The following is a 12,818-nucleotide window of genomic DNA, read 5'->3' as shown; positions in this document are numbered from 1 at the left end:
TACTTGATCATGGTGGATGACCCTTCTGATCACTTGCTAGAGTCTTTTTGCTAGTATCCTATTTAAGATTTTTGCATCTATATTCATTAGGGAGATTGGTCTATAGTTTTCTTTCTCTGTTTTTGACCTGCCTGGTTTTGGAATCAGTACCATGTTTGTGTCATAAAAGGAGTTTGGTAGAACTCCCTCTTTGCTTATTATGTCAAATAGTTTGTATAGTATTGGGATTAACTGTTCTCTGAATGTTTGATAGGATTCACTGGTGAATCCATCAGGCCCTGGGGATTTTTTCTTAGGAAGTTCTTTGATGGCCTGTTGAATTTCATTTTCTGATATGGGATTATTTTAGAATTCTATTTCTTCTTCTCTTAGTCTAGACAGTTTGTATTTTTGTATATATTCATCCATATCACCTAAATTGGTGTATTTATTGCCATATAATTAGGAAAAGTAATTTTTAGTGATTGCCTTAATTTCCTCTTCATTGGAGGTGATGTCCCCCTTTTCGTCTTTGATGCTGTTAATTTGCTTTTCTTCTTTCTTTTTTTTAATTAGATTGACCAGTACTTTGTCTATTTTGTTTGTTTTTTCAAAGTACCAGCTTCTTGTCTTATTTATTAAATCAATAGTTCTATCACTTTCGATTTTATTAATTTCTCCCTTAATTTTTAGGATTTCTAGTTTGGTTTTCTGCTGGGGGGTTTTAATTTGATCGCTTTCGAGGTTTTTTATTTGCATTTCCAATTGATTGATCTGTGCTCTCCCTAGTTTGTTAATATATACACTCAAGGATATGAATTTACCTCTGATTACCGCTTTGGCTGCATCCCAAAAGGTTTTAAAGGATGTCTCACCATTGTCATTTTCCTCGGTGAAATTATTGTTTCTATGATTTCTTCTCTAACTAAACAATTTTTGAGTATCATATTGTTTAATTTCCAATTAGTTTTTGATTTGGTTTCCATGTACCATTACTGATCATTATTTTTATTGCCTTGTGATCTGAAAAGGCTGCATTTATTATTTCTGCTTTTCTGCATTTGTGTGCCATGTTTCTGTGACCTAATGTATGGTCAATCTTTGTGAATGTGCCATGTGGTGCTGAGAAGAAGGTGTATTCCTTTTTATCCCTATTTATTTTTCTCCATATGTCTATTAATTCTGATTTTTCTAAGATTTCATTCACTTCTTTTACCTCTTTCTTATTTATTTTTTGATTTGATTTATCTAAATTTGATAATGGTTGGTTTAAGTCTCCCACTAATATGGTTTTACTGTCTGTTTCTTCCTTCAATTTTCCTAGTTTCTCCATTAAAAATTTGGGTGCTATATTATTTGGTGCATACATGTTGATTAGTGATATTTCCTCATTATCTAAAGTCCTTTTTAACAAAATATAATTACCTTCCCTATCCCTTTTGATCAGGTCTATTTTTGCTTTGGCTTTATCAGATATCATGATTGCAACTCCTGCCTTCTTTCTGTCAGTTGAGGCCCAAAAGGTCTTACTCCAACCTTTAATTCTGACCTTGTGTGTGTCTACCCGCCTCATGTGTGTTTCTTGAAGACAACATATGGTAGGGTTTTGGATTCTAATCCATTCTGCTATTCATCTACGTTTTATGGGTGAGTTCATCCCATTCACGTTCAAAGTTATGACTGTCACTGGTGGACTCCCTGTCATTTTGATATCCTTCCCTAATTCTAACCTTTCTTCTTCAGCTCTACCTTTTAATCCAGTGATTTACTTTAAATCAGTCCCCCTTGTCCCCTCCCTTGATATGTTTCCCTTTCTAGTCCCTCCTTTTTTGTTCCCTCCCCCTCCCCTCTCTTCTTCCCTCCCTTTTTTGTGTTCCCCCTCCCCCATGCCCCTTGGTTTTTCCTTCTCCCTTCCCTTGTTGGGTAAGATAGAATTCACGATCCTAATGGATCTGGATGTTCTTCCCTCTCAGGGTTGATTTCCCTGAGAGTAAGGTTTAAGTAAAAACTCTCTTCCTCTCCTTCTTATAGGAGTTTTCTTCCCCTCCCCTTCCCGTGTGAATCTGTGTGTGAGAAAGATTATTCTATTTGGTCTTTCTTTTCCCCCTATTTACACATTACATTTTCCCCACATGTTAGTATACATAGATTGATATAAATGTAGTCCTTATAGAAGAGAGTTTGGGTAAAAGAAAAAGATAACATTTTTCTCCTTTTCCCTTTCCTTCATATTTACCTTTTCAGGTATTCCATGCTCTTTGTTTTTCGATATTGAACTTTCCACAGAGTTCTGGTCTTTTCTTTGCAAAAACTTGGAAATCTTCTATTTTGTTGAATTTCCATACTTTCCCTTGGAAGTATATAGTCAGTTTTGCTGGATAGCTGATTCTTGGTTGAAGGCCCAGCTCTCTTGCCTTTCTGAAAATCGTGTTCCATGCCTTACGATCATTCAGAGTGGAACTTGCAAGGTCTTGTGTGACCCTGATTGGTATTCCTTTATGTCTAAATTGTATTTTTCTGGCTTCTTGTAGGATTTTTTTCTTTTGTTTGAGAGCTTTGGAATTTGGCAATTACATTCCTGGGAGTTGTCTTTTGGGGATTTAGTGTAGAGGGTGTTCTGTGAGCTCTGTCAGTGGCTGTATTGCCCCCTTGTTCTAGAATCTCTGGGCAATTTTCTTCGATTATATCTTGTATTAAGATGTCGCGTTTGCTGTTTATTTCTGGATTTTCTGGAAGTCCAATTATTCTTAAATTATCTCTTCTTCCTCTATTTTCCAAGTCTGTCACCTTGTCAGTGAGATATTTTATGTTCTCTTCTAATTTCTTGATATTTTGGCTTTGCTTTATTGATTCTTGCTCTTTTACCTGCTCTTTGTCTTCGAGTTGCCTAATTCTGACCTTTAAAGCCTGGTTTTCCTTTTCAGTTTGGTCAAACTGGTTTTGTAGATGTGTGAATTTCTTTTGCATTATTTCCCACTTTTCCTCCCAGAAGTTTTCCATCTTTTTTATCCTTTCAGATTCAAATTCTTCATGGGTTTGTGGAGAGTTTCCATTTCCTTTGGAAGGTTTCGGAGCATTTGCTTGTGTTTCCTCTTCTATCTCCTCTTTATTTTGTATCTCTGCTCCATAAAATGTGTCCAGAGTCGCCCCGTTCTTCTTGTTTTTCTTGGAATTTTGGGGCCTTCAGAATAGCCGGCTCCCGAGGCCCTTTTGCCAGTCCTGAGGGTTACTGTTGTTTCAGAGGACCCTGCGGGGGGGGGGGGGGGGGGGAGTGGCTTCCTGGAGCTGGGAGGGCTCCTGATAGGATTAACCTCGGACTGAGTATGCCCTGAGGCAGGGACCTTAGGTGAGATTCAGATGGAAGGATCTGGTCAGTGGGTTACAGGCTCCCCAGTCTCTCTGTTTCCCTGCTGTCTGGGTGTCCCCTCGACTGGGTCAAGTTGTTTTCAGGAAGAGGCCTTCAGGATAGCCGGCCCTGAGGCTCTGAGGTTCCCTCTGCTGCCTCGGACTCAGGGCTCTGGGTTGGGGGGATGGGTCCTGGGACCTTCCTTCTGCCTACCCCTTAGGTCCGAGTGATCTCGTGTTCTGGCTTGGGGGGGGGGGGCGGCGTACCTTTTGATCCAGGTCCAGGTCCAGGAGGAGGATTACCGGGGTCTATGCTATTGTTTGTTTTGAATTTCGGTGCCTTAGGAGCATATAGTTTGAGTTTGGTCGGAAGGGTTTCCAGAGATCTGAACTTTAGCTTTCTCTAAGCTGCCATCTTGCCATAATTGCTTCTTGTAGGGATTAGTGGCATGTATTATTAAACAGTCCTCATGGATTAATTCTCCTTATTCAATATTCATTTCTGTAGGAAATATTCCTGGTTTTTCTTTATAAAAAAAATGTAGAATGATACAAGTTCTATTTAACTATATTTGTGGGTATTTAAAGCCTACGAGTATAACCCAGGCCAATGATGGCTAACCTTTTAGCCACCTTGTGCTGTTCCCCCTTTCCTCTTACCCCACACAGGGGTGGGAGAAAGAGCTTCCGTTGGGCTGCTGGGTGGGTGGGAGGCGTGAAGTTAAGAATGTTCTCAGCAAATATAGAGAGGAGGAGGGGAGTGGCCAAAGTGCTCCTCTCCCTTCCAGCTCTGTTTCCTGTGAACTGTACACCTTACACTTTGTGTGCTCAAATTGGCCGCTAATCAGAGGGGCAGGGGATGTGAACAATCTCAGGCACTTTGGAGAGGGGGAGGGGAGCATCTCTGCCCAAGTTCCCTTTGCCTTTCTAGTAACAAACGGGGGGTGGGGGGGCATGCCATCTTTGGCACATATGCCATAGGTTCACCATCACTGACCTAGGCCAACATGTGGTATATGTCACAAGAAACTTCTTTTTTTTTTTTAAACCCTTACCTTTAGTCTTCGAATCAATACTATGTATTGATTCCAAGGTAGAAGAGTGGTAATGGCTAGGCAAAGGGTCACACAGCAAGGAAGTGTCTGAGGCCAGATTTGAATCCAGGACCTCCCATCTCTGGGCCTGGATATCAATCCACTGAGCCACCTAACTGCCCCCACAAGAAACTTTTTTTCTTTCTTTTTTTTTTAAATTTTATTTAGTCAATTTAGAACATTATTCTTTAGTTATGAGAATCGTATTCTATCCCTCCCTCCCCTACCTCCACCGTTCCCATAGCCCACACTCAATTCCACTGGGTATTACATGTGTCCCACAAGAAACTTTTAAACCATCAAGATGATTATTTTAGCTTCTACAGTTCTTTCTAGGATTCTTCTGCTAAGATGTTTGTAATAAGTACTTTACAAGAGTTTTAGCTCTTTCCTCCTTAAAAAATCCACAATACTAATACCATTAGTTAATATTTCCCTTGTTTTTTTATCTTTTTTTGGAATATAGAAGTATTCATATCCAGTGTCATCTTAGATTTTCCAAACAGTATCTGCTTCAGCATCATTTATCTTTCCTAGAGCTCCATTTCTTTCTGTGTAAACTGAGGCATTTGGATTAGCAGACCTCTTTATTTCTTTATATACCTCTATAACGTTTTCTGACTTGGTTTTATCCTGGATATGAATCCTATATCTCTTTTCTCTCTTAGGAATTAAGTCTCAGAAAGAAAGGTCTCGAATGTTTAGTATCTATACTCAAATGCATGGTGGAATGGAGTAAAGACCTGTATGTCAACCCCAATCATCAAACAAGTCTGGGTGAGAATCTTGGTTTTGCTTCTCTTTCTACTGCCCATCATAAAATATTTAAGTTGAACTAGAAACTTTTTTTTGTGACAAGTTATAGAATTATTAGAAACCTTAGTTTATTGCTCCTCTCTGCTGTTTTAAAAAAGATTCTGCTTCAAACATAATTGAAATTTGGCAAATTGTATGTGGTAGAATATGAAGGAAATGAGTAAAATAAAAATGAAATCTCCATTCTTTGCTTCATTGTTTTTTATATCCTTTTAGTCCCTTACATTGCCTGTGCCCTTTTCTTCATTTGCAGGCCAGGAACGAACAACAGATCAGGACCTGGTGGAGCCCAAAGGTCTTGACATTGGGAGGAGGAGTAGTGTAAGCTCTATGGACTCTACTGTGTCCTCTGGGATAGGAAGTGTTGCTACCCAGACCTCTGTCCCAGATGATCCTGAGCAGTTTGAGGTTATCAAGCAACAAAAGGAAATCATTGAACATGGAATAGAACTGTGAGTATGGCTGCCTGACATGCTTGCTTCCTTTGGGTTCATCAAGTTGCTGTTGTCTAAAAGTGTAGCAGTCCTTATGTGTGTTGTACACTTAAAGAAGTGAAAAATATAAAGAGTTAAGGCAAAATCCTTTTTTTAAAAACCCTTATGTCCTGTCCTAAGACCTTGAATAAGACAAAAAGGCAAGAGCTAGGCAAATGGGGTTAAGTGACTTGCCTAGGGTCACCTAGCTAGAAAGTATCTGAGGCCATATATGACCATAGGTCTTCTGACTCCAGTCCTGGTGCTCTATCTACGGTCTCCTCGCTGCCCCTAGAACTAATTTTGAAACTTATATATTCCAATTTTCCAAACTGATTTCACACTGTTCATTTTTTTTAGCAATTTTTTGTGTATTCCTATTATATGAATAACAATCTTCTAAGCATTTTTGTGTTGATGAGGATACAAAAATGAATATAGGCATAATCCCTGCCTGAAGAGATCATCTATTCTAATAGGAAAACTTAAGCTATGCAGAAAGTAGTTTGACATAAGGCAAAATATGCTGAGTACTGAAAGAAACAGAACCTGGGGAATTTAGATATTCCCGAGTTCTAGCAGGGATTCTGGGAAAGATTCATGGAGTAGATGACATTTGAGCTGGGTTCTGAAGAATGAGCAGAATCTTGAGAGATGGAAATGGGGAGAAGCTATTCTGGACCTAATGGATCTATAATTCTTCTTGGACATTCTATGTTTGTGTCTGTATGAATGTGTACTTTAAGATCCAGGCTACCAAGACACTTAATTTAGCTTATTTAGACTAAATTCTTTTCCCTCCCATCAAACTCATCCTTGGAAAAACCTTTACTCAGTATACCTTTCAAATCATACTTATGGCATAAGAAATTTGTAATTATCATTGTAGCTCTTAGAAATTAGATACCACCATAAAAGCCTATTCACATACTGACTATTACTGACACAACTTTGTGTCACTTTTCCCTTCCCCACAAGCTTTTCTCCTGAATTGTATGTATGTTACAGGAATTTAGACACCAGTGTTTTATTTTATTTCTAGTCTATTAAAATAGATCTTTAGATTATCCCAACCACAACAGCTTTTGCTTGCTCTGGAAAGTATTCATCTCTTGAACAAGATATGATCTCTCTTTTGTGGCTTAGACAGGACTATTGCTGACTAAAGTGATATGATTCTGTCCTCTGACAAAGACTACCTCCTTGCCTATTGTGAGATGTGGGAGGGTATTAGACAATAAAGGTTTAGGTGTGATACCTCCAGAAAGATCAATAAGTACCAAAATAAAAGGAGGCATGGCAGGTCACAATTAACTTGACTTTGATTATAGATGAAAAATTGCTCTTAGTGGGATTAGAAGCACGATAGGAAGAGAGGCAGGAACTTAAGTCCAGAAAAAAAGCACACTGGATGCTGTGACTTTTATCCATAGTCTGGGATATCCAATTTGTGACAACTGATCCATCACACTTTCCAGTTTGCTACTAAGTGGGTATTGCCTTTTCCATCTCTCAGACATCTCAGAAACAAGCAACCTGATCCAGAATTCATCTGATGCTACCTTATTCTATGAATAGGTTCAACAAAAAACCAAAACGGGGCATCCAGTACCTACAGGAGCAGGGCATGCTTGGAACTCCAGTGGAAGATATTGCACAGTTTCTGCACCAAGAAGAACGCCTGGATTCTGTAAGATTGCACGTTTCCTGTTTGTAAACTCACAAAAGAGATTTCTGAAAGCTCAGAGAATATTAATGGCCCAGCAAAGACCTGCTTAAAACATTGCCATGTACATACATGCCTTTTGTAGCACAAGCTCTCTGATGAGAGCAGTTGTTGAGGGTGCCATCCTGGGGTGGGAGTCAAACAGAAGAGGAATTATTAAAATGAGAGCATGTTGTGAGAAACTAGAATTAGTCTGTGCTGCAAAGTTTTTATTCTGGATTTTCTTGGATCAGTATTTCCTTTCTGTTGAATCAACTCTTCCTCTTTGACTGTTATTATTGCCCTTTCTAACCTCAGTCCCTCACTTATTACACCAGACCCTCAAACATTGAGTGTGAGTAGGAGTTGTGAATGTCAGCACTAACTTCACAACTGTACTGCATACCTTTCAATAATTATCCTCTCCTTTGGGTAAAGGAAATTTCACTCCTGAGTCCCCATTGGTGGGATGTTTGTTTCAGACCCAGGTAGGAGATTTTCTGGGAGAAAGCACCAGACTCAACAAGGAGGTGATGTATGCCTACGTGGACCAGCTTGATTTCTGTGGAAAGGATTTTGTCTCAGCTTTACGAATATTTCTTGAAGGTTTCCGCTTACCTGGTGAAGCTCAGAAGATTGATAGGTTAATGGAGAAGTTTGCAGCAAGATATCTTGAATGCAACCAAGGGTAACAAACAACACTTACCTACTTTCTGCGGCAATTTTTCGTTTTGATGGGGAAATAGATTTAGTATTTCTAGATATGTTCCAAAGGATAATGATTTGGAGAAATGGGTATTAATAGAGAAATTTTTACCTCCATGATTATTATCTGGGTAACTCTTGACTTTTTATTTTTCTTTTTATGTACTGATTGGCAAGTAATGAGAAACAGATCTTGGCTCAGCATAAGGACTTTGTAGTAACTAGTACCTTCCAAAAGTGGAAAGGTCTACCTTAGGGGAGGTAGTGATCTCTTCATCAACATTGCTATTCAAGTAGAAACAAGATGATTATTTTTCATGATGTTGTAAAGGGCATTGGCATTCATTCCTGAGGCAAGGATACTTTGAAAATGATTTTTCACCACAAATTTCCTGGAAGATTAAGTATATGATATGTATTACAGTCTCATGAATGTCTGTATGTGTGTAAAGTCTGTGGAAAAAGCATAGTGGAAACATTCTGATAGCTTCTTTCCATCATAATGCCAAATACATAATTTTTTTCATTTTAAGCTACCATCACCTGCTGATTATTTGGAAATGCCATTCTTGTGAAATGGCTAGTCAGCAAAGTCAGCAGTCTGGTCATTTGAACGTAGTGGAAATCTTGATTTGCTTCAAAGAGTTTATGTGTCTGCATTTTTAGTACATATCCCATATGGGTAGAAAGATCCTACCTTAATCAGCAAATTTGTGGCCTGTTCAAACTTAAAATTATACAATAGATCCTTTTACTAATCAATTTGGTGCTTTGAAAACTCAGTATTTTAGATACCAAAACTTTTCTTAATTATGTCAAATCATACTCTCTTGCTCTCCTTCTACTTTATATACATAGCATCTGCTATTTCCAAAGAACTTGACTCAAACCAAGTAAGAAAGTTGAATTTTGTTAGCATTTTTAATTCAAATAAGCTCAATTTTACCCTTGCATTCTTATTGTTGAATAGTGTGATTGTGTGATAGTTTAATTCATTAGGAAGTCTAAGGAGTTTAATTATAAACTGTTTTATTCAGAAAAAGAAATCCAGTCTTTGATACTTATACTTAATCAACACCTTACAGAACAGGCATCTTTAATAAATGTTAAAAATGTTGGAGAGAGATTAAAGTTTCTGACTAATTTGCTATTAGATGGAGCAATCAACCTGATTTCTCGCGAGTATCTGCCAGTTTGAAGTTTATAGCTTCCTAACCACAGAGCTATGAATGATTGTTATTAAAATCTCTAATCTTTTCTTCTAGGCAAACCATGTTTGCTAGTGCTGACACTGCTTATGTCTTGGCATATTCTATTATTATGCTCACAACAGATTTACACAGTCCTCAGGTAAAGTAGTTGATAAACTTTTTCATCTTGTAGAGTATGATTTTTCTTAGACTGTTAAATTTTTTAAGTAATTTTTAAAACTTTGCAGGTAAAGAATAAGATGACAAAAGAACAATATATTAAAATGAATCGAGGCATCAATGACAGTAAAGATCTGCCAGAGGAATATCTCTCCACCATTTATGAAGAGATAGAAGGAAAAAAAATTGCTATGAAAGAAACAAAAGAACACACAATTGCTACTAAATCCAATAAGCAGAGTAAGGCCCAACAGCAGCTTTTTGTCACATTCAGCTTTGATTTTTGCCAGAATGCATGAATAGATGCCTGCTTGTAGATTTTTCCATTTGTCATTTCTTAGATTGCAATGATATTCTATTACATTAATATGCCATAATTTTTTGGGTCCTTCCTTAATTGATGAACAACCCCTTCTTTTCCGCTTATAAAAGAGCTACTTTAGATTTTTTTTTAACATATGCATGTTGTTGAGGCATATGCCTAGCAGTTATATTGCTGGGCTAAAGGGTATCCAGTTTGGGGACTGTCTGGGAATAGTTCCATGTTATTACCTCTTGTTCCTGGACAAATAGCTGACTCCACTAACAGTGCATTAACATCCATATTTTCTAAAAAATCTTTTCTTTGTGTCATTTTATATGAGGAAAACTGAACTACAACCTCAAAGTCGCTTTACAATATTAATGATTGGGACAGGTTTTTTCATATTTGTTAATAGCTTCAATTTCTTCTTTTGAAAACTGACCATTTATATTCTTTGATAATTTTTCAGTTGGAGAACACATTGATCTCATATTGCTATATATCTTTACAGATGTAGCCAGTGAAAAGCAGAGGAGATTACTTTACAATTTGGAAATGGAGCAAATGGCTAAAACTGCTAAAGCTCTGATGGAAGCTGTAAGTCATGCCAAAGCACCTTTCACAAGTGCCACACACTTGGACCATGTTAGGCCCATGTTCAAGGTAAGTCCCTTAGGAAGGTAAATGAGGAAAGAACAAATGTCATGTAGGAATTGAGAAGCAAAGATATGCGAGAGGCAAAATTGACAAAAAAGATGATGATCCTTAAAGAGGAAAGGCTTAAAAGGCTCTCTAATTTTCTCTATGTAGTACCTGAAATGGTTTGATTTATTTCAATTCTTTTATATTCAGTGATTTTTTATTGACTGCTTTTTTATCTGCTGCTAGCTATCTATTCATTGCCTCCACTTCCTCTCCTCTCTTTAGTCTTTGGCAGTCTGGCTTTCAACCTTATCACATAACTGAAACTCTCTTTCCCCAGTTATCTCTGGCTTCTTAATTGCCAAAAGCTAGGACCTTTTCTCATTCCTCATCCTTCTTCATTTCTGTTGTATTAGACATTGGGTTCTTTTTTTTCTTTTAAAGCTCTTACATCTTGTCTTAGATCAGTACTAAGTATTGGTTCCAAGGCAGCAGAAAGATTGGTAAAGGTTAGGCAATGAGGGTTAATTTTTAAACACATTCAGTTGTTCTCAGGGAGCTCATAGTCTAGGTGGGGATGCAACTTGCCATCAAGTAAATACAAACAAAATATAGGATAAATTGGAGGTAATCTCAAGTGGGAAAGACAGTGATTTAAAGATGACTAGAAAAGGGTTGTAGAAAGTAATACTTTAGCTGAAATTTGAAGAAGTCAATTAATACTGAAATGAGAAGGGAGATGGTTTTAGTCATGGAGGCCAGCCACTAGAAATTCTCAGAATTGAAAGAAGAAAAGTCTTAATTCAGGAAAAAGCAAGAATTATGTCTCTGGATTGTCAAATCAATGGAGGGGGGAGTAAAGTGTAGGAAAACTGGAAAAGTAGGAAAAAAGTCTTTAAATGACAAAGAGAAGATTTTATATTTGATTCTAAAAGTAATAGGAAATGGATAGAATCAAGATGGTAGAATAAGAGGAAGAAATTTTGCTCTGCTCACTTAGTACACCTTTGTCAAAACAACCTAAAAAGGCACCAGACCAAATTCTGATCAGGAAAACCAAGGGAAAGTCACTACAAATCAGGTTTTTTTAGCCTAGGGTGTCTTAGAAAACAGATAAAGAGATTTGCTGACAGTTGTGATGGAGCCTAGCCAGTAGCTTTGCATGACATGGCAGAGATAGGGAGCATTCTAGTGCCCGGGGACAGAATGGACACTAAGAACATCAGGGCAGGATGCACCAGGGCAGAAAGAGATTCCAGAGAACCTCTGAACAGGTGTTGGGATCAGGAACAGGTGCTATCTAAGAGCTGTGTTGCCTGTTAACTTTTTTCTAGGTTGTAGATCCAGTGTATACAGGAGTGGTTTTGAGTTGACCACAGAGACAAATTCTGGAAATATAACTGTGATTAGAATTTTACAAAAGTAGATATAGACAGACTGGGAAATATTAAGTAGGAATAGAAGGGTATGTGTATCTGTTTCCTCAACAGTGTATAGTATATTCAACAAAATTGATTATAGATTAGATCATAAAAACCTTGCAAATATCAATAACATGGAAATAGATCTTGACCAAAGACATATGTAAAACCCAGTGGAATTATGCATTGGATATGGGAGCAGGTTGGGGGGAGGGGAGGGAAAGAACATGATTTTTGTAATCCTGGGAAAATGCTCTAAATTAATCAATTAAATAAAATGAAAATAACCTTGCAAACAAATGAAGAAAAACAGAAACATTAAATGCTTCTTTTTCTAACCATGGTGCAATAAAAATGATGTTCCATCAATAGATATTTATTAAGCACCTGGTATGCACAAGGCTCTCTATTAAGCAGTAAAGTGCCTTTGAAGCATAGATCAAAATTTAATTGGAAACTAAATGACTTAATCCTAAAGAGGGTTGAAGAACAAATCATTTTTTTTAATCAGTAATTTTTTAAAGATAATAACAATGAGACAACATACCAAATTCATTATACGTAGCCAAAGCAATACTTAAGGAAAAACTTTTCTTTAAACAAGTATATTAGTATGAGAGAAAGAGCAGACCTATGAATTAGACACGTGACTAAAATAACTAGAAAACCTAACAAATTAAAAAACCCCAATTAAATACCAAAATAGAAATCCTTGATAATCAAAGGAGGGAGATTAACAAATTCAGAAGTAAACCATTATATTAATAAAAATAGGATCTGGTTTTTAAAAATTAAATAAACAAGCCATTGACTATTTTGACCTCAAAAATAAAACACCAAACTGCCTGGAAAAAAGGGCATTTTACCACAAAGCAAGAAAAATAAAAGCATTGTTAGGCAATTTTGCCCAACTATATGCCATTAAAATTCATGATCTAAAGCAGAAGTATCAAATACCCAGTGT

The 12,818-nt window shown here is 37.2% G+C and overlaps 1 protein-coding gene across 2 annotated transcripts in view; it reads left to right on the top strand.

The window, feature by feature from the left end:
- ARFGEF2 (ADP ribosylation factor guanine nucleotide exchange factor 2) overlaps positions 1 to 12,818 on the top strand; it is a 120,298-nt gene that overhangs the window by 56,031 nt on the left and 51,449 nt on the right. For both annotated transcript variants that reach the window (XM_007475772.3, XM_007475773.3), the window contains exons 13-19: positions 5,087 to 5,195; positions 5,488 to 5,686; positions 7,286 to 7,397; positions 7,895 to 8,100; positions 9,383 to 9,467; positions 9,556 to 9,727; positions 10,303 to 10,454. In XM_007475772.3, coding sequence (XP_007475834.1) covers positions 5,087 to 5,195; positions 5,488 to 5,686; positions 7,286 to 7,397; positions 7,895 to 8,100; positions 9,383 to 9,467; positions 9,556 to 9,727; positions 10,303 to 10,454 — 1,035 coding nt within the window. The remainder of the gene's footprint in view (positions 1 to 5,086; positions 5,196 to 5,487; positions 5,687 to 7,285; positions 7,398 to 7,894; positions 8,101 to 9,382; positions 9,468 to 9,555; positions 9,728 to 10,302; positions 10,455 to 12,818) is intronic.

Source organism: Monodelphis domestica, chromosome 1 (genome assembly GCF_027887165.1).
Source record: "Monodelphis domestica isolate mMonDom1 chromosome 1, mMonDom1.pri, whole genome shotgun sequence".
NCBI classification, from domain to species: domain Eukaryota; kingdom Metazoa; phylum Chordata; class Mammalia; order Didelphimorphia; family Didelphidae; genus Monodelphis; species Monodelphis domestica.
Note: the sequence above shows the minus strand (reverse complement) of the source record. Positions and strands in the feature narration are given on the sequence as shown.